This window comes from Anas platyrhynchos, chromosome 5 (assembly GCF_047663525.1).
Source record: "Anas platyrhynchos isolate ZD024472 breed Pekin duck chromosome 5, IASCAAS_PekinDuck_T2T, whole genome shotgun sequence".
In the NCBI taxonomy this organism is placed as follows: domain Eukaryota; kingdom Metazoa; phylum Chordata; class Aves; order Anseriformes; family Anatidae; genus Anas; species Anas platyrhynchos.
In genome coordinates, this window is record NC_092591.1 from 29,294,849 (window position 1) to 29,315,475 (window position 20,627).

Here is a 20,627-nt window from a genome sequence, read left to right on the forward strand (position 1 = left end):
CAGTGCTGGTTTCCAACAGCACTTGTGATGATCTGCACAAATGCTAAAGGAGCCTTAGGTCATTCTAAAATCACAAGCTGAACATTCCTCTAAGATGAACGGTGATAAAGCTTACAGAAACATCCCACATGGGCCAGGGAGGGAGCAACGTCAGTACTATGCGTGTTAAACTACAAATCCTAAACTGAAAGAAGCCTTAATGAAATTCTGCAGTAAAACCACAGAAAAACACAAACACATCTATAAAATCAGATGCTTCTGTTCTACAGATACTGCCTCTCCTTCCATACAACAGTAGTGCCTGTGATTGCTGGAAAGAATGTTTGAAATCCAGTGAGTTTGAATGTCAGCTTCCCATGGCTCCCTCAGAACGCTCAGCCAGCAAAAACAGGAATAGGAATAGTGCAGAAATGTAGGAGAAAGCGAAGAAGTCATTTAGACTATTTACAGGGCCAATAAAATGAATGCTTAGAAGACACAGCACCAGCTGTCAATGCTACCTCACACAACCGCACTGAAGTCATACTAAAACACATTTGCCTCATCATCTCTCATTAAGACGAGGTCCTATTTCATTCTCATCGCTGCAGCTGGTAACAGCACTACGCAGTTTCCTACACTGCAGTCCCACTTGTCATAGAAGCCAGTTCAACAAGGTTATTTCCTCCCGCAGCTGAAACGCAGCTAGGAATTGCACCAAGAAGTGAGGCCTCCTCTCCTCCCCACTTGGACATAACGGGGTAACTCTTCTTTACAGCTACAGCTGCAAACAGATGCATGTCTGTCCTCCACCTGCAGAGCTTGGCCTTCCTATTCCAGCCTCTTCCCATCCTTCCCAAAGCAGCACAACAACAAAACAGCTTGGAAACCATGCCGCCACTTGCTGGCTCCTCAGGGGACCCACTGCACCCCAGCTCAGCACGGGACTGCAGAGCTACTCCAGCCAAGGACAGAAAGCATCAGCATCACCAGCACAGGTGTGCCAGGAACAGCTCACAAGTACAGCAAGTTCAAACTCAGGAAGTGTTTGGGAACTGTATACAGCTTCACTCATCTTTAATTTAATACTCTGTCTTAGCCCTGAGGATGCTGCATTGTCCCTGCACGATGCTCCACGTAGTTTGCGGGAAACGCTGCCACCCCACTTTTTTCCCCTCTCTCCTAAACAAAGAATGATGGAACATCAGAGAGGTATTTTGAAAAAGTACAGTGGTAAAAGGTTGCTTCCCAAAGCTGCCAAGAAGCCACAGTTCCCATCCGGACACTGGCTTTTAAAGGCACTGCAGGCAGTGAAAATTCATATATTTAGTATTCTGTCTGAAGCAGCAGGTATGTTGCATTCTCACAATTAGCTTCCTCTTTAAATGCCACAGACCTGCTGCAGTCCAAAAAGCTGCATTCCTTCAACCTGTGGGTCAGCCATCAGTTCCTTAGGTAGCAATAGTTTTGCAGGCTCTTCCAGAAATGTTCATCTGGAGAGCAGTTTGCAACTGATGTAGGTGCAATGCAGCATCCTGCCACTTAGAGCACAAACACTTTTGGGGGTACATTTAAAACATCCTCTTCCTTAGCTCTGCCCTATTTTTGCTCTGTTGCAAAGCACAACTGGCAAACATAGCATCAAACTTCACAGAAGTTACCCTCGAAAAAGAAAGGGCAAGATTAATCAGCAATTTTTAGAAGACTTGAGCAAATATTACCAAGCAGCTCTGGTATTTTGAGTTTCTACTAGCACAAGACTAACGCTGAAGAAAATATTTTAAGATCAACATCTTGCAGCTGTATTTTCTTCTCTCATAGCAAAAAGCTTAGATCAAGGTCTTGCAGCACAGGAAATAATCACAGAACGAGAGAAATGTAGTGTTTCAACTTAGATCATTGCAACAGTTAATTGAGCATTTTGAAACAGCAAGCAATTTAACCAAGTAAATTTTCACCTAATTAAGCAGCAAATGAGATGCAGTCCACGGGAACGTACATTTAATTGTGTCAGCAATTATAATATAAAGCACTTTACGCACATGTACGTGTCCATACGTATCTATCGTTATATACTTACCGTGCAGCAAGGCATGGGTGTTACGTCGGTCCCAAAACAATTGCTTTAGAGCCTCAGGCAGAGCAACCTTCCTCTCACTCTCATCTCGGGCAAGTCAGTGTTTCTGGAAGGTGGCCAGGCAAGATCAGATTCATCAGCCAATAAAATTGTCTAAAGCTGCCGTTCCACAGGAGACCGCTCCTCTGGCTGCAGACTCAGAAGCAGCCAATAAAGAAGAAAATCAGCATCAGGGTGCGGGTGAGCATTTTGCCCCATACTAAGGGTCTGCTCACCAAAAATCCAGCTTTGCTCTGCCTGTGCTGATGTACACTGTCATCCTGCATGAAAAACAACTTGCACTTGACTTGCCTGGCTAAAATAGAAGCACAGCTATTTGGAACACAGGCAAGGGTAAAGAAATCAGTCAGTCGAGCAGGTGCCTGATGAGCTGGGAAGCAATACAGCGACACCCGGAGCCGTGAATTCATGCTATGAGCGGGGGCAGCATCAGCCCTCGGCTTTGTAGGGGGAGGTGGGAGTTGCTGCTCCAGTAACCGAACTCTCAGCTAAGGACAGAGATGTTGTCTGTGGTGGGAGTGTGGAGAAAAATCTGAAATCTTACCTCTCTCGTGTCTTCTGGAGCTGGACCTGCTGCAGTGGGCGTGTGAGGCCATCCCACCTTCAGCTCCGTGCGTTTATCCTGGACTTCACTGCTGCTCAGAAGAGCCCTGGATTGCACCCTGCCAGCCTACGGCAGCAGAGACACATCTCAGCATGCCACAAAGCTTTGCAGAGGTGGCTGATGTCCAGCGCATCCAGGGAACCGTAGGCCTTGCTTTCACTAGGAAAAACAAGATACGTCAGCCTTAGTATACATTGGCTAAGCTGAAGTAAATCCTAAAGATGACACTGTGCTTGTTGCATTTGTATGTGTTAGCAGGTCAAAAGCCTCTGGAGGTCTTCCTTCTAAATCAGCACTAGGACAAAGACCAGGCTGGTTTGAAAATGTGTATTTTGACAGCAGATGAACCATTTTGCTACAAAATTCCAGTGGAGAAAAAACATGGGTAGCATTCACCTCTGCAAACTTCCCTGAGGTAGAACCTGTTTGCATGTTTTTCCATGCAAGGTTTGCATCAAGGTGCTTCACCTGCAAAGCCAGCTCCCTGCCTGATCTGAGGGCAGCCCAGCCAAGGCCCACATTTCCAGCCACATTTATTTCAGTCTGCTGACGCAAGTGAGAAGCACACACCACCCAGTCCTCACTAGTGCCATTAAAGATCCTCACCTGCATGTACTGGAGAACAAAGCTGTCTGGAGTGCAGGCAGCCCCTCAGAAAGTTATGGTTGCAAAAAGCTATACCACGTCTTGAAATGGGAGGGGTTTGTTAATGAAAAAGCACATGGTAAAGAAAAGTGGGTTAGATTAGAATAGGGTCAGCAAGACTGTCATTAACAATAACCACTCTTCCCTTTTGTGTGCCTTCAATCTCCTGTTTCGCTATGGATATACTTTCATTTATTTATGCAGGACAGTGCTACCTGTGCTTTCTTTACGTGCTGGTACTACAGCCCTCTGGGGGACCACAAACCAGAGATGTCACCCTTGGAGCTCTGAAGGCCATGTTACATTAGGAGAGCTGGAAAAGAAGCTCCAAAAGCTGCCATACACTAATACCAGGCAGCACAGAGGCGTAGCTTAACTGTATTCAACAGCCTGGACTTTGTACTCTGATCTTGGAAAGCTCCATGTGCAAGCATTTATGGTCTGGATCTCCCTTTGATGTTAATTGGCATAGACCCACTCAAATTCACAGAGGCTTTTCTGCCAGCTGTGGGAATGGCTGCTGCCTTTGGAAGGCGTGGGCTTTCACTTTATGCCCCCATACTGCACACTGCCCACTCCATGGCACTGCTGGGCAGCGAGCACACCTCATCCCAAAGGCAATTACATGCTGGGTGTTCCCTCAAAGTGGATTTGGGTGCTGCAGGAGAGGCTCATTGAGCACAGCTTAGGAAAACTGTCTTAGCTGCAAATAGAGGCAGCACACGTACTTACTGGAAGCAGAAGTCTTAAGGAAACGAAGGGAAACATGACGAGCAAGCAGGGAGCCCCGTGCCTTTGGGAATAGGAGAGCACAAAAGCAGCAGCAGGCCCATACTGGTGGTACACAAGAGGAGACCCCACACAGATTGACACAGCAGCCTGCCTCCAGAGCTGCTGAACTTCTGTACAGCTGGCAAAAAGAAAATCGGCTGGGCAGACAGCTGTGCAGGCACCAGAGGTCAACTTATTCTGCAAGTCCTGCACACTGTGCTAGAAACAGAGTAAATACCTACATTTTCTCCTCCTGTACATTTGGAGTGTGGTCAGACTTCTAAAACAAAGGATTTGTTTTATCACTCATCACGAACTTTAGCTTCAGTATTTAAATGCTGTAACAGAGAGAGCATTTTCTAAGCCTCTTTCTACACATATTTGAGGTGGTTTTGGCTCTAATTAATTTGGAACAGGGCAGGGAGTTCAGCAATTTTCCTCTCCTCTCTCACATCCCTGTGTCCCACTTTACTTTTAAAGTGGTAGGGCCCATCTAAATTAAGGTACTAGGAGACGAAGAAAGAAAAATACCTAACTGAATTACAGACCGCTGACAGAGCATTTCATCATCACAATCGCGTGCTCAACACTTTTCGCAATTCATAGCGTGAGTGGCCATGCAAATCTGCGGTCACTGCAACAGCTGAAGGGGAAAAACCTCACACACACAAACACACAGACAAAAAGCAGAATTCTGTTCACCCGCTGAATCTGCTCACTGAGGAGTTTCCACAGCATGCTCGTGCTTTGCCTGGCCGCAGCACATTCTTATTCTCTTTAGCACATTTATTCTCAGGACAGCTTTGTGAAGTAGGGCGTTACTTCTGGGAAAGTTACATTACTTACTTGCTACTCTTACTATCAGGAAAGCCCAGGAGCATGCAGGAACCCTGTAACAGCTCAAGGAACTGAAACACATCTTTGTAGTTAAAGCTAACACCATTAAAACTGCATCGTGCTTCTCATAATGCAAGATCAAAAGCTGCCTCTCTCTTCCCCATCCCTTCCAGCACATGGATGTGCAGCTGCATCTGTGTATCCCCAAAGAGGGGGCTGTGTAGCCTTAGCCTTTTAGCAGCAGTCTCCTGTTTATGCATATTTTATGGGCCCAACATTTCCATGTTTTTTACATATATAAATGTGTGTGTGACCTCAATGTTTAAACAGAACTTCCTGATTTGGGGGGACAGCTATTTTACATGCAACCCTTCATACCTACTTTAAGCACCAGTGGCAGCACGACAGTGTCACTTCCATAGTTTCAACTTTTCAAGCACGGCATGATTATAAAAAGCACGTATAGAAAAAAAAAAAAAAAAAAAAAAAAAAAACCAACAACAAAACAAACAGAGGAACTCAGACTATTTTTTTTCTACCTCAATCTAAGCAGTCCCTGATTGAGGGTACTGTTCTGTCACCTCCATAAACACAGAAATCCATGGGCAATTCTAAGCAAAGAACTGCAACAGGCACCAGAAAGCATGCATCAGTCCTAAAGCTGAAAAATACAGTCTGCAGAGAAAACTATTTCCCCACATGTTGTTCACACCCATGAGAAGATGCCCTCTCCTGAAGCAGGCAGGTCAGGGGGCACCACATCCTTGCTGAAAAGGGGAAGGGAGAGGGCAGAGCATGAAGGAGAGACAAGATCGATGGATGGTGTTTCAGTAAGCCCTTGTGTGAAAGATGCAGAAGGGGTAGGAAAGGCTCAGTGCTCAGCTCCTGGTGCCTTCACACAATCCTGCTCCAGGTGCAGGCCATGATGAGCAAGGATGGTGCCAGCTGTGTCAAAGCTGGACTTTTTGTGCCACGGAGTAGCTGCACAGCTATCTGTAATTAACACCTTCTGTGCGTGCTGTCCTGCGATATATCATGACAAACACCCAGATTACCCATTAATACAGCAAACAAGACTAAGCGATACACGCATTAAAAAAAAAAAATCATGTTACTCAGAACTCACTTTGATCCAAATGAAGCAACTTTGCAAGTCTAATACTGCAGCTTTTGGCCTTGAGTATTATTGACAGGAAAACTAAATTCAAACAGAACTGCCTGAGTTTTTATTTCTACACACAAACACCCTTAAATCAGTTTGACCCTGCAGCATAGAGTCGGTGCCCTCTGGTCGGCAGTCCCGTTACCATCTGTAACGAAAGTAACATCTTAAAATGTAAACAATTTATGTTGGAACAGCAAATACAGTCTGAAAGGAAGAAGGTAATTGTGGAAAGTGAGATCAGAAAAGCTAAAATCAACATGGGCCTCTCCAACATGGGCTTTCATGGAATTATGAGCATTAATTACCCTGTCTGCCTCACCTGCCACCAGAGCGCACCTCATGAGGCAGGAGGACCATGGGGAAGCCCAGTACTGAGCAAGAAGGGAGGTCTCCAAGGTAGAGAGTGCTGCTCTGGGGCCCTACAAATTTATTTTCCAGATCAGTTCCAGATTTTTGCCCCACCCTTGGCAAAACTCCTAACTGCACCAGGGAGGAAATCTGTATAAATAAATTAACAATTTTAATAAACAGCTGTTCCAGCATAAATACCCTGTCACATCCCATTTTCTGCTTGTAGAAACAAACTTCACCCATGCTTCCTCTGCTGCACTTGGGCTAATTCATCATGCATTATTCATGCTACTCTGTATTGGCATTTAATTATTCACAACTCCCTCTACCCTCACCCCCTTTCTCCCTTCACATGCGTGAGGATCAGCCGGCGCCATTCACCAGCAAAAACCCTCGCACCAACAAAGGCGAGGCTGGGCACGATAAACTTCAACCAAAAAACCCCAAACCCCGTATCTCACTCACGGACCGGCTGGGTTCACACCTCGGGGCGCCCTGAAGGGACTCGGGAGCCATCTCAGCGTCCCCTGCCCTGCCCCTCGCCACCTCATGCCCACTGAAGGGACGCGCAACATAAAATGGCCGCTGGGCGCCATGAGGGCCAGCTGTCCCCTTGTGTTTTTCGTTAAAAGCTGCAGCATTCTCCTCCTTTTAGTAACACTGTCCCCTCGGGACCGGTCGATGGCTGCAGGATAGCGCCCAGCGGTGGAGAATGCGGGGCGGATCGCAGCGATGGGCGCCTGCAAGCGAGGTGCGAGGCCATGACGGCGGACTGCAGCCCTGAGGCGAGGTGAGGCGCGCGCGAAGCGCGGGAAGTACCTCAGCGGTCCCGCCTCAGGGGGCGGCCGAGGCTGACGGGGAGGGGGGGGGTGGCGGGGGGCGAAGGGGAGGGGTATGGGGTACAGGCTGAGGAAAGTGAAGGAAAGTGAGGAAAAAAATCGAGAAAAGTGCGAGAAACGGCTCTACAGGCGCTTGTCCTTTTATCTTTCCTTAGGTTTATGGTGTTTCTCCGTTGTTTATTTGTCATCTTTTAATCTGTTTTATGTGGGGAAGATCTGTGTGTGTTACTCCCTCCAGCACGTGCTCTCAAATTGCTCCACATCCCTGTACCTCAAGGTGAGCACCCTCAGGGCAGCAAATACACCTACATTTGCCCCAGTAGCACCTCTGCTTTGTTTAATCCACTGTTTCAGGGTACTCCTGGGTATAATCGTGTACAGTGCTGTTGTGAGACAGTATTTTAAGAGCCATTCTCATCTGCTAGTGCCACAGGGGTCTTGTTTTGGTGCAACTGCCACTAAGATGAAAACTAGAGGCTTTTTGCCCTTGTGTATGCACTCAGGAGAAAGCTTTAAAAAAGCACTAGCCCCTATGTTATTGCAGGCTGATAAGAGGGGGCTCAGTGCCAGAGTAGGGGTCTTTCTGTATCTCCTCCCTGGGTACAGGGCTGTATTCAGCAAAGTCCTCAAGCATGTATGCTTAAATACTAAATGGCCTTCTGCCTTCAGAAAGGTTATTCACACATGCTTTAATTCACCTTTGTGCTTAACAGTATTGTGTGTAAGGACCACGAAGCTTTCCTTAGAAGAAAACCTTTGATATTAGTCTGCTCCCGAGTCAGTTTCCCAGATTTCAAGACCATAGACACAAATGAACCCAAGAACAGTAAGATTATTACTGGCTTCTGTGGTTGAAGCATGAGGTACCACTGCGTGCGTTTCATTCCAGCTCCCATTTCTGAACAGCCAAAACAGGCTGTGGTGGTGGTGGTTCTTTTTAAGAGCATTCTCCTTCTTTTAGTAACACTGACGTACTGTTGCATACAAGAGGTATAAATCTGCTGGCTGTTTCCTCACCTCTGCTGTATGGCAATTTCACTCAGCACAGAATGCCTCAGTCAGCATCACCAGCAAATGCATCATGTATGATGTGCTTTTTTTACTTCTAAGGCTTCCCCTCCAGCTCAAATAACATCATGCAGCTGATTTCTCGAATTCCTACATGCAAAAATCGATCTGTTTGTTCTGAAGCCACAGAGTTTTCATCTGCTGCCAGAGGGGGGATCCATCTGGGTGCCATGACTTCCTTCCTTTGAAACGAGCCCTCCCTGTGCCCGCTAGCAGGCAGCAGTCCCACAGCCGCATTCAGGGGCTGTGCCTGCTTTTGCTTTACTGGCAGAGCAGGGAGGATTGGAGATGGAAGGCATAGAGGCCGGGGCCAGTTTTTCATCCCTGGAGTGAGGCTGGCAGGTACAAGGGCCGTTCCTGACAGAAGGGCAGGTGCCTCTTTGCAGGGCTTAGCCCATTTTAAGCACCCGGCTGCTGCAGAAAGGCATAGACCTCCTGTGTATTGTACATGCCTGCCATACACGGCCTCTGTTGCACGTTCAAGGTGGTGCTTGGCACTGCTTGGGCGATGGAATACCACCCTGCATCTGCTGCTTGCCTCACCAGAGAAGCAGACAAGCCCCGGATACTCACAGAACCTCCTTTTGATTACAAGTCAGCTTACAGAAGAGGGATTTGCACAGGTATAGTAAGACTTTAATCACTTAATCAGAGTTTTCTGTGTTTGCTTCCTGCCTTTGCTGTGGAGTACCCTAGGAGAAGGTGGTATTTCAGTTAACTATATAAATTCCTTTCGGTTTTCCTGTCTGTTACAGCCCTGTTGTATCTCCTGATTTCTTCTGCTGTGGCTGTGGGAGGTCCTGGGCTGCTTCTGGGGACCAGCCTTTGCCAGGGAGGCAGAGCCCTGCCAGCTCCTTGGGAAGGCTAGCAGGCATCACAGTGAGATCCAGCTCTACCAACTTTGACTTCTTGACCAGGCCCCTCAGTCACATTTATATAACAAGAACCAGATCAAAAAGCCAGGCAAGACACGGATGACTGATTTACCCCAAATCTCTTCCTCCCACTGGCAGATTTTAGCACAGGTCCTCCCAGCCTGGCCACCCTCACGCCTGCTGCCCGTGACCTCACACAGCTCTCACCCCCACTTTTCACCCCATTTTTCAGCCTCATCATTGAGGTTGAAATTAGTTGTTTGATGTACTGTAATTAGTACAACTGTAATTAGTTGATTGATTTCCCCCATATGTGAATACTGAGCCATCCTGAAGACTATTACTTCAAAGAACTTTTGTCAGATTTGTCACCAATAATTAAATTGTCTCCACCCAAGCAGACTGTGCTTTTGATCAAGAATATGCAGTTTCCTCCTGACTGGGGGCCAAGGAAAGGCATGATTTGATCACAGTGCTGGCAGATGTCTTAGAGAGCAAAGGAAGCTCACTTTGTTATTCTTAGCAGCTCCTGCCTTTCAATCATGGGAAATTATCATTTGACTATTAGTGTGGAAGAGTTTTCCTTGCACGCCAGCAAAGTTAAAAGGCTACAGTCAGCTTTGAGTATGATGCCTTCCCTGTGGAGGTTGATGAGAGACTCGTACTCATCTCACCTTCCTGTTTACCTGCTCATTTTTGGTACAATCCCAAATTATTAAGATGATATACTAGTTGCAGTAGAATTATTTAACTGTGTTAAATAGTTTTTTAATTTCCATTTTCTGTGGTGTGATGCAAGAACAGGAGGCACTACAGCCTCCCTTCTGCAAACATTTGCACTGCACACCTGCAGTAAAACATGCAGGTTTTTTCCACTACAGTCCCTCAGCACCAGCACAGCAGAAGCAGACTTTGCTTCCCCCAGCCCATTGGGAAGTGATTCAGCACTGCAATGTGGCTGCTGGCAAAGGTATCAGTTCATTTCGCTAGTCTTCTTCGTAGTATTTTAATGGTGATTGTTTGTGGTGGTGTTTTTTTTGACTTTTTTTTGTCCACAATGCAGAAATTCATTGCTCAGACTTTGAATCACCTACAAACCTATCCGATTTTATTTTCTTTCTACCTGTTTTGCTGAAAGAAACTACTTGTGAATATTTTTAAATTAAAAAAAAAAATTAACTCTATTCTAAAAAAAAATAATAAAAAAATCTAAAAGAAGTCCAGAAAATGGTAGACAATTGCAAATTCTGTTTGCTATCTCATGATGCACTCAGCTAGTAGTTTGATTCATCCAATCACGCTGTGGAATGTGAGGTCTCACCAGGATGGGTCCTTCCTTCCTCAGTGGCTGTGTTCCCCCGCCCAGAAAGCAGCCAGCTCAACTCCCAAATAGGCACTCTGCATTTTCTGAAATAAACTGAATAGCCAAGACCTTGGAAATTTAAGTGTCTGCTAAGTGAAAGAACAGTTCAATAAAAAATTGCAATAGCGTGTTTTCTCTGAGTGCTGGGAGAGCAGCCTTTGCAGACCAGGGTGCTCGTTGTGTCTTCACATAGATTCTGGCTCTACCTAGTAAAAACACTTACAACTTTGTGCAATACATTGTGACCGTAGTCATGTTTTATCTGTAATGAATTGCCTGTATTGTACAGAATAATACCTCTCTACATCATACCTCTCCTAACATCAGTTAAAGCCAGCAACTTTCAAAGAGCCTTAAGGCTTTGGTTTAGAAAAAACACTATGTCTTCCTCAAACTAACTTGTAAAATTTCATCCTGTACAGCTATGCACTCCTACAACACAGTAGAATAACTTGGCTAGATGGGAGGGGGGGAGGGGGGGGGAACAAAAAAAGAAAACACCACAACACCAAAAAACCCAACCGTCTGATTTCTCTCTCCGAAATAGAAGGTTGAGGACCTAAATACATGTGAGAGATAGCTCAGTGCTGTGCTCTTCAGGAAAAAGCATATATTTTCTACAGCTGCGTAGAATAACATTCCAATATAAATCTACATAAGAGAAAGCTGTCTTATAATGTGCTGACCTATTTCAATACCAAAATCTGCATAAAGGGGAGCTACCGGCATTACTACAATTTGTGTCCAGTTCTAGATAGCAACTCGGGTCACCATCTGCAGAAAGCTTAAATGCATGCTACTGACTGACATCTGTGTATTTTTAGCTTCTCTGGTCTATGACCCAGCATGTTCTAGCTTCACATTTAATTTTGTTTATTAAAAAAAAAAAAAAAAAGCTTGCCCATTTTGTCCAGGCCACGTTCAAACTGTTTGCTCTGGGCGTGCCTCTTCCTTCTCTGTGTGACTTGCAAGAGGAGGGGAGCGGGGCTAACATCACGTTCCACATGTGACTGGAATCGGTGCTTTCTTTGGATTTTTGAGGATTTCAGTCCCTTGGCTACAAAATGTTTTAAAGAAACTAAAATGGCATATAATCTTAAATCCTACTTGAAACAATCAACATTAATCTTTACTTGAAATTGTTTTAAAAACATCCAAATGGTGAAAAAATAAAATGGAAAGAAATTCCCAAGAAAGCTTTTTTACAGGCACTGTGGAACTGTTCAAAGCTTTGTTTGATGGCTTTTTTTTTTTTAAAGGCAATACTTTCTAAAAATCTAAAAAGCTCATTTTCAAAATACCAAGCTGCAGCATCAGTGGCAATGCTGGCACTGAGCTTGACAAATGAAAATATTCACTACAACTAACACTGTGAAACCTATTTTGCATCCCAGTCATGTTTTAGGAGATCAGAATGTAGAAGAAGAACAATTCAATAGCTTTAGGCTTGGCTTATTATTAAATTACGATGATTTTAAAGGCTTCACTAATCCTTATTGTTCAGAAATTTTTCTCGGTATTTTGGTAAGTGGCCTACGAGTGACCTCCAGCTCTCAGCTTTTCTCCTGCACATGCCTAGCTGGGCTGTCACCATCCATGCTAGGAGCATCACTTGGGCCAGGACTAGCACCCGAGAACTGTTTGGCCGTAGTAGACCCTGCCCAGAGCAGAAATTCCCTGGGCCTGATGCTGAATTACGAGCACAGGACGTTGGGATGTGAAATGTTATTTGTTGTTCTGATTTATTCCTCACTGAAAGGTGTACGGGTTTGTAAGCAGCTGGGTAGATTTAGATGTGTATTTCAGTAGATTTAGCACATTTGCTGAAGTTCCCTTATATGTCTATCTCCATTATAGCTGTGCTTGTAAAAAAATAATAAAAAGAATCTGCCACTAGAGCTTTGCCTTGACATCTCATTGTGTTTCAGGTTGGAGACAGAAGAAGCCAAAGTAACCCAGCAGATGTTGCCAGATGCTTTAAAAGGTGCATTTAAAGCCTCCCCAAGGAGCTATGTAAAAGGCATGGGAGAATCATGGTTAGTGTTACACACGTGCACCTAAACAGATCCATTAACTGAAATAGCCTTTTAACTGTTACACTTATTGAGCAGTACAAGCAAGCGCATCATTGTTTCCTGTTTTTATTGATGTATCTGCACTGTGTTCAGCTATCTTATAAATCCATTATTGCTGGGAACAGCTGCAGAGCAGACTCATAAGGAAGGGAAATGAGCACAGCTGATAAACCAGCTCCAGACTGGTCCCACCAGAGCCATTACACCTTGGACTAGGTACACGATCAGAAAATGTCTAGGCATTGCCAAGAGTGTAAAAGTGACTTCTCAAGGAAGCAAAGGCTTGTTTGACATAGTCATCAGCTACTTTGCATTGTCAGGCTAGTGCTGAACTTACAGTTTCTGAAACACGTCATCTAACCAGGTGTACATCTATAGACATGCATGCTGCATCTGGCTGAACGTGAGCCAGGGCTGGTGGGGACGGGCTTTGCACCTACAGCACAGGGAGAAGGAAAGGGAAACAGCCCATGAGGTGGAGGGAGGTTATCGGCTTCTGGGAAGCGAGAGGGAAAGTGAGCGGCTTGGCAGGAGCAGCTTTCCCTGGGAAGAACGATGGTATCATGTGCCACCTGCAGGCTGAAAACAGAAATGAACAGGATACATTTGTGCAGTTCCAACCATCGCTTTTTAGGTGGACACATGCCTTAATCAGAGCAGATGTTAGATCAGCCTTTACCACAGAGCCTGTTTTCCTTCTGTAATGCATTCCCAGCATTGGACATACCACATGAAACAACTGTCAATGAAAAACAAGTCCAGAAATCTTTCATACCTTTTCTTAAAATTTCAGCACACATCTTCTTGCCCATCCTGCTCTACATCAAAACAGGGACAGAAGCATAGCAGTGTGTGAGAGCACTGCCTCTCTAGCACATGGCAACATGCTTGCAGTCTTCTTGCAAGCACTACTAAAACATTAGGGGTGTCCACAAAACACTAGAATTATGTCCAGAACATCACTCCAGAGAATCTGGCTCTTCCCCCGTCACTTGGAAAGCTGAAGGTAGGATGCGAGTTAAAGGAACTCACTTTGATCAAATTAGACTACCATTTCTTCATGAGGGAGACTCAGTTGTTAGCTTTGCTTCTGGCTGTTGGGGGATGTTATCTACTAGCTTAAAAAGAAAGAAAACTGGGAAAAGGTATTTGGATGAATAAATGCAGTGAAGTAAGCAACAGGGACACAAAAAAAAACCAAAACCAAAACCAAACCAAACCAAACCAAAACAAAACAAAAAACAAAAAAAACAAAAAAAAAAAACAGGCAGGCTGACAGGGGCTCCCAGCTTCTTCCACTTGTGAGATGTACAAACAGCCCCTTCGCTTCTGCCAGCAAAGCAGGCAGGAAGCAGCTCCTCCTGGTGCCTTCCAGGCAGGTTTTGCACTTCATTTACCTCCGCCTGCACAGGCAGGAGGCTGGCGCGGCAGTTTTTTTCCCCAAGATGAAAGGAGGGAGAACGGAACAAAGCACAATACTGAGGTGACAACGTTTGGAACCAACTCCACAAACAGTTCTGCAAATTGCTGAAAACAAAACCATTCAAAGTCAGAGGTTTCAACAACAGGAGGTTTCTTTGGTTGTGTGAGGACTGAAAAGGACTCCCTAAGCAGTGCCACAGTAATTGAAAAAGAAAAAAACTAACTTCTCTGGTGGGTATGAGAAGTGGGACAATGCTGTACCTACCTCAGAAGTGAGTAAACTGTTGCTCTTTCTTTGCTCCTCATTTTGCCCCTGAACAAAAACAACTGTATTTATTTTTTTTTCCTCTCCCCCAGATCACCCAGAAGCTTTTAAGGCCTAGTAGCTTTCCCAACACTAAGAAGATTTTTCTTTTTGCTTGAGAAAAGCACAGTGTGCAAAATTCTCCAGTGTTTTTTTCCCTTCCAAGACTCCATTTTTTACTCTCATTCTGCAAGAACATTCACATCTGTTCATCTCCAAACTCCATTTGCTGCCTGGTAACACCCAGCCAGGAAGGGCATGAAAGAGCAGCAGCATTTCTGACTGCATCCCATTTATCAAATAAAGAACAGGACAAAAACATTACATTCTTCTCTCTGACCTCCAGTTCTTTAGTCTCAAAGGCAGTAAATCTAATAAATGACAATAAATGACAAGACCAGGTACAAAATTTGATTTCCAGATACACTGGCTCAACTCTACCCACCTGAACAGGCTACTAACAAGCTGGTAAGACTGAATAAACCCCTGCCTGCAAGAAATGTCTGTAAAATCAAGCTGAAAAAAGATGGGTTTTCATTGTAGTCAGCAGACACAGAAGTGATTTCAAGAACTGTAGCAGCAAACATTATATGTTAGAGGTATATTGCTTAGTTACTTCAAGCTGCAGTTGTACAGTGAGGATGCACTTATGCTATCCTGCCTTGGGTTAGCATGCAAGAGACATTTTCTGCCAGGTGAAACTTCTGTCATCCAGTCAGGCATAGCTATGTAATAAATGTGAACAGTTTGTTAAAACAGATGCATCATACTATTATACAGTCATCTACCAGAAATATTTATCAAGTGACAGGAGCTTCTATGGTAATTCACCACCTTTTAAAACCTGTACATGGCTGAAACAATAACAGTGGTATTTTGGAAGCCGTGAGAATGTGTAACTCTAGGCAGCTTTTCACATGCCCCATGGTCTCTAAGGGCAGCCAGAACAGTTTGAAGTATTTGAATTTCAGTAAATCAAACAACAAGCCTATGTGATATATGGTAAAAAGTGAGGATCTTGCTCCCTAAAAGCCTCCCTGAAACTTACTGCACATGGCAATGGTAATCAGCTGCAGTGGAAGAATACAAGACAATCACTTCGCTCTTATCTCACCACTCAGTCATTTCAGAAATTGCAGTAGGGTTACCGTGGAGGATCACAAGATTTTGCAGTAAATGTCAGCACCCTGAGATGAACTGGAGAGTTGCTGAGTGCCAGAATCATTCTCTGGGCATGTGATTTTCCTGGGGAGTGATTTGGATAATGTTCACCAGGTATGGAGACTGAGAATTTTAATATAAATTGACTGAATTGAGGTATTTTGTATGCATCTACAGCCAGATAATCTGTAATCAAGAAATCTGTTATCACAAAGATATTTTCTTTTTAAGTATCCTTTTTTATGCTTTCTCTTGTGACAACAGAACATCCCATTCAAGGGATGAAAAAATACTCACTCTTGTTTTTCTAGAAGTATTCAAGTCCTACAAACACCGATCCTCAGCCATGGCTATTTCAGTGAGCAGAAAACTTCTGACTGAGCTTGGATTAAGGTATTATTCCTTCAACTGGTGCAAGCTCTTTGTTTAGAGAAATGTCACGTCCTGGTCCTGCTATGCAAGTCTCAATGTCAGAATAACAACCTTTAGGGAGCCGTGACTGTAACACAAATCATCTCATAATCCACCTGAAAGGGTTGGAACCCACTTTTCTTGCACATTTTAAAGCCTTTCTAAATGAAACAGGTGTTTTGGCAAATTAATTTTAATTAAAAAGAAACTGAAAACAAAACTCTAAGAAAGGAAACGACAAAGTGCTCTAGGATGATGCTTTTTAATTGTTACTTTTATATTTTTAAAAACAAATCAATTAAAAACATTATAGACGTGCTGAAATTTCCTGTACAACAAATAAGAAAACAATAAAATTTGTACATCATATCAAGATATTTAACTAACAGTCACTTATTTGAAACGCATCAACTTTTCCCTTCTTAAGCAGGCCCCAAATGGGAAGAAGTATACAACAGAAATGCAGGAGATGTCATTGCCACACAGTAGAGCTTTGAGCCTGGAAAGTAAATCAGTTTAGATGAGCAACAGCAAGAGAAAACACTGAATGAGGAGAGAGATCTCAGCAACTATAACACGGTGAACATCAGAATGCAGGGAAAAAAATATTTGCCAGGATTCAAGTCACATTGGCCAAAAAGGATCCACAAGAGACCCCTGGTAGAAAGGTTACCTGTAATCCTGTTCTTCCTGCATAGATATCCTATGAAGCATGGCCTACTTACTCACAGAGACAATAGAGCCAACTTCATTTAAAACATTTTAAGCCTTACCAACCTTTTCATAGAATCATAGAATATCCCAAGTTGGAAGGGACCCATAAGTCCTGGCACTGCACGGGTCTGCCCAAAAGTTTACACCACGTGACTCAGTGCACAGTCCAATTGTTTTTTAAATTCAGACAGACTTGGTGCAGTGACTACGTCCGTGGGGAGCCTGTTCCAGTGTGCAACCACCCTCTCGGTGAAGAACCTCTTCCTGATGTCCAGCCTAAACTTCCCCTGCCTCAGTTTAACACCACTCCTGTGGTCCTGTCACTGGTGTTTAAAGAGAATAGGTCACCTGCCTCTCCACTCCCCCTTGCAATGAAGTGTAGACATTGATGACGTCCCCCCTCAGCCTCCTCTTCTCCAGGCTGAACAGGCCCAGTGCCCTCAGCCGCTCCTCATACATCTTCCTCTCTAGGCCCTTCACCTATCCCTGGGATCAACAGGTCATTTAGTTCAAACTTCTGCCTCTTCTCACAATGATTAAGTGTTGGGAAATCACAGAAGTGTTGAAGTAGATACAATGGTATTAAAAATGGATATTCATTAGATGCTGACACAATGGAGACTTTGTGACACTGAGACTTCCAACATCAAAAGAATGGGACAGATACTTTTGTTTTCTGCAAGAAAAGGTGGTTGGACAGAAACACAATGCTATCTGGTTCTGATGTTCAACTGCAATATAAAGCAAACACAATCTAAAGTAGAAGATTCATCTCCCTCTCCTCCGTGCTGTATAAAACAAGGACTTCTGAAGCAACAGAGCATTCATTCACCACCCTAAGGCAGCAAGTTTCCGCAGGACCTGGAATAAGGAATAACTGGTTCTGTGCTCTGCACTTAGAAGACTGAAAGGAAGAAAAAAATAACATGACTGTAAGGGGCAGGCCTTTCTTCCTCCCAGTTCCTTTGGAATGGTTCAGTTTGGTCCCAGTGGTTTACTTCTGTTTGTCATCTGACAGCAGCTTAGGAAGAATGCTGGGTGAGATCAACTATGTGGACTGCCATTTTGGATGGAGTCAGGCAGGATTGCTAACCTCATGAATTAGGTTTGGAGGTTTTTGTTTTGTTTTTGTGTGTATGTGTACTGATTAAAAAAAAAAATCAGAGAAAGAAAAAATATTCAAGAACGCACAAGTGGCTGCTACAAAAAAAAAAAAGAACTGAAGCATTTCGTGGTTTGTCCTCCAGTTTTGCTCACCTAGCACACCACAATTTCACACTGGGTGTGAAAAATTCCTCTGGTTATCTGTAAATTTACAGTTGTACACCAGGAATTCCTACATTTTCTTCTGCTAACAGTGGATTCTGTGAGGTTGACAGGTTCCACTGTAATACCACATATACACCTAATATATGTAGCTATTTTTGACAACTCTGCTAAAAAAAACAAACAAACAAACAAAAAGCAGCAGAACTTCAGGGACTCTGGTTATTAAACCTTCACAAGATTTTCACTTCTTTAGAGCTATTCTATAGCATTATTCATAAACTTCATATTCCTTTGCAATGCAACCAGTGCAATGATCCAAAGACCAAAAAACAACACACCCCCAAACTATTTAAGAAGTCCTTCATCGGTAATGCCTTCATAAGTCTAGCAGTTATGTACCAGCAAAATCCAATCAAATCCTTGCCATGCAAAACCAGCAAACTAGGGGTTTTCTGCTTGTTTGTTCTATTTTTAAAAGGACCAGTTAAAATAACAGCAGCAGTACATTGCAAACAATTACAAAACAATTACATTAGATCAATGAGATGCAGGCAGGTAACATATATCTCAGTTTTAAACGGCTAAATCAACCGAGAAGTTGGTCTTTACAGCAGAACTTTGTGCAATTTGTTTTGGTAGAAACAGTAAAGCCAGTCAATCTGTTTGGGAGTGCTTGGACACCTGGAACCTTAGTTCAACATTTTCACAGATTTATACATTTGAGGAAAAACAACAACAATAAAAAGACACCGACCTGAGTAAAACTCTATTAGAATAGAGTGATCATTATTCAGTAAATCATATATTGCACCTTTAAATAAATCATTATAAATTGTATAAAAACAGGAATATCAGCCAGGAACAGGGAGGGGCTATTCCATCCTTCATACACACCCACACACAACCCCGCGCACACATTCACATACTCACTTGCTCAGTTTTTCACTATAGTTAAAGCTCGGAGTGACACACCACACTCCTTTTCCTCTAGCAGAGGCACTGAAACATTAAGGCAGGGGATATTCATGGTGAAATGCAAAAACAAAGCTCACCTCCAAACTTCTGGAGAGTCCTGCCAACAGTGCAACTACAGTTAGGTTTGACATAAGCCTTATTTAAAAATCTGTGTTCTCATTAAGAGTTTCAGTACAAAAATAGAATCTCTGCTGTTTTTTTTTCTAGAGTAGCAACTAGAAAAGGCACAATTTCCAAGTACAAATGTCCATTTGGAGGAGGTGTTTGTAGTCCTTTTTTAAATAAAAAGGAACACTCAGAAAAAAAAAAAAAAAAAAGATCACAGAGGCACATATCTATTAGCTAAGTAACCAGATACAGTAGATAAAATATGTTCCTGAAACTTATAATTAAATATATTAAAACAGCCCACAAGCCTGGTGTCTGTAAATGAAATCATATAAAATTGTAATAAAAAGCTTGTGTTATTATTTTAATATTGAAATTCTAGTTCATTGTTCGTACTGTAAATGCTATTTCACCTATCAGTACTGTTAAATTCCCAAGAAAAAGCAAAAATTCCTCTGTTAACTTTAACTATTTTCTTTTTATAACAATCCTTGGCTCCTGCCAGCACTGTTTTTGTCCTCCTGTAGATCACATCTTCATATAAGGCCAAAACTGGAGAAACCAAATGTAAGACACTGCACACAATCCTGGAAAACATACGTAGAACGTCTCCCTTTCTTATGCGCAGGCAACACCTCTTAGAGACACTGCGTTCCTTCCAGGCTATGCATGGTAGCCGTTAGCCTTCCCAAAGACTGGGGCTGGCTCTGGTGTGAAATTTTCATAGATTGCCATTGCTGTTGTGTTTTGGTAAATAAGATCTGTTTTCTTGTCTTTCTGGGATCTAATAATATCCATGACACACTGGTTTAGGAAGACGTACTGGTCCTGATGGGAGAAAAAGAAGAAAGGATATTAAGAGAGTTCTAGCAAATACCTGATTTTGGAAGTAGTTCTGCTCCTGAATATAAGTTTCAGTTTTTGGAGGTACTGCACTGCATGTTTTCACACACAGTCTATTTATGCATTTTAGAAATTGTATGTATATAGGAAGTTGGACTAGAACAGACTTCATGATGTCTTGTGAACCCTCAGCAAAAAAAAAAAAAAGGATCTAATTTACTATGTTGCCTAACATCCTCTTAAAAGACTTTCATGATGGAGATTTTACAGCCTTTTCCAGATCAGCTTGAGTTAATCCACATGCTTTTTCAGGTGAAAGCAGTACTTCCTGCAGGAACGCCTGTGTTCCTGCAGAATACAAAAGATGCACGCAGAGACCTCTTGACTGGAGGTAATTCTGACTTGTGGCTATAAAGATAAAACTCACATGGGTTGAACAAGCTTAAAAGTAAATTTTCAGGATTTAATTCTTTCTACCTGCAAACGCTAGTCCAACAAATTACCCTCAAAAAGAGATTGCTTGGATATACTAAATAAACCTTAGCTGCAAATACTTTTATAGTAAGAAATAGGGCAGGAAGCAGGGAAGTTTAAATGAGGGCGATTTTTAGATTCCTCTGTAAAGTCTTATCTTCCTGTAATTCTGAGCTACAGTCTATAGTCTACCTTTCCTGGATTATTGTGCATGTTTGAGAAACATGCTGCTGAATG

At 43.3% G+C, this 20,627-nt stretch overlaps 2 protein-coding genes and 1 long non-coding RNA gene across 7 annotated transcripts in view; 1 reads left to right on the forward strand and 2 right to left on the reverse strand.

The window, feature by feature from the left end:
• Positions 1–2,813, reverse strand: part of OSBPL5 (oxysterol binding protein like 5) — a 186,461-nt gene extending 183,648 nt beyond the window's left edge. Inside the window, exon 1 of one of the 2 annotated variants that reach the window (XM_072038546.1) lies at positions 2,661–2,813. Coding sequence is in view for 1 of the 2 variants with exons in the window: in XM_072038541.1 (XP_071894642.1) it covers positions 2,060–2,074 (15 nt within the window). In the remaining variant the exon portion in view is untranslated. Of the gene's footprint in view, positions 1–2,059; positions 2,151–2,660 lie in introns of those variants that run through there. The other variant, XM_072038541.1, reaches the window with a different exon arrangement.
• A 3,515-nt stretch (positions 2,814–6,328) lies between these two features.
• LOC119717115 (uncharacterized) lies at positions 6,329–12,532 on the forward strand. Its single transcript, XR_005266120.2, has 3 exons — positions 6,329–7,279; positions 7,484–9,019; positions 9,152–12,532. It is a non-coding gene; the product is annotated as an uncharacterized lncRNA (long non-coding RNA).
• Positions 12,533–16,253: 3,721 nt separating this feature from the next.
• Positions 16,254–20,627, reverse strand: part of PTPRJ (protein tyrosine phosphatase receptor type J) — a 73,906-nt gene continuing 69,532 nt past the window's right edge. For all 4 annotated transcript variants that reach the window (XM_072038538.1, XM_072038540.1, XM_072038539.1 and 1 more), the window contains one exon: positions 16,254–19,901. In XM_072038538.1, coding sequence (XP_071894639.1) covers positions 19,737–19,901 — 165 coding nt within the window. In that variant the 3' untranslated portion in view covers positions 16,254–19,736. The remainder of the gene's footprint in view (positions 19,902–20,627) is intronic.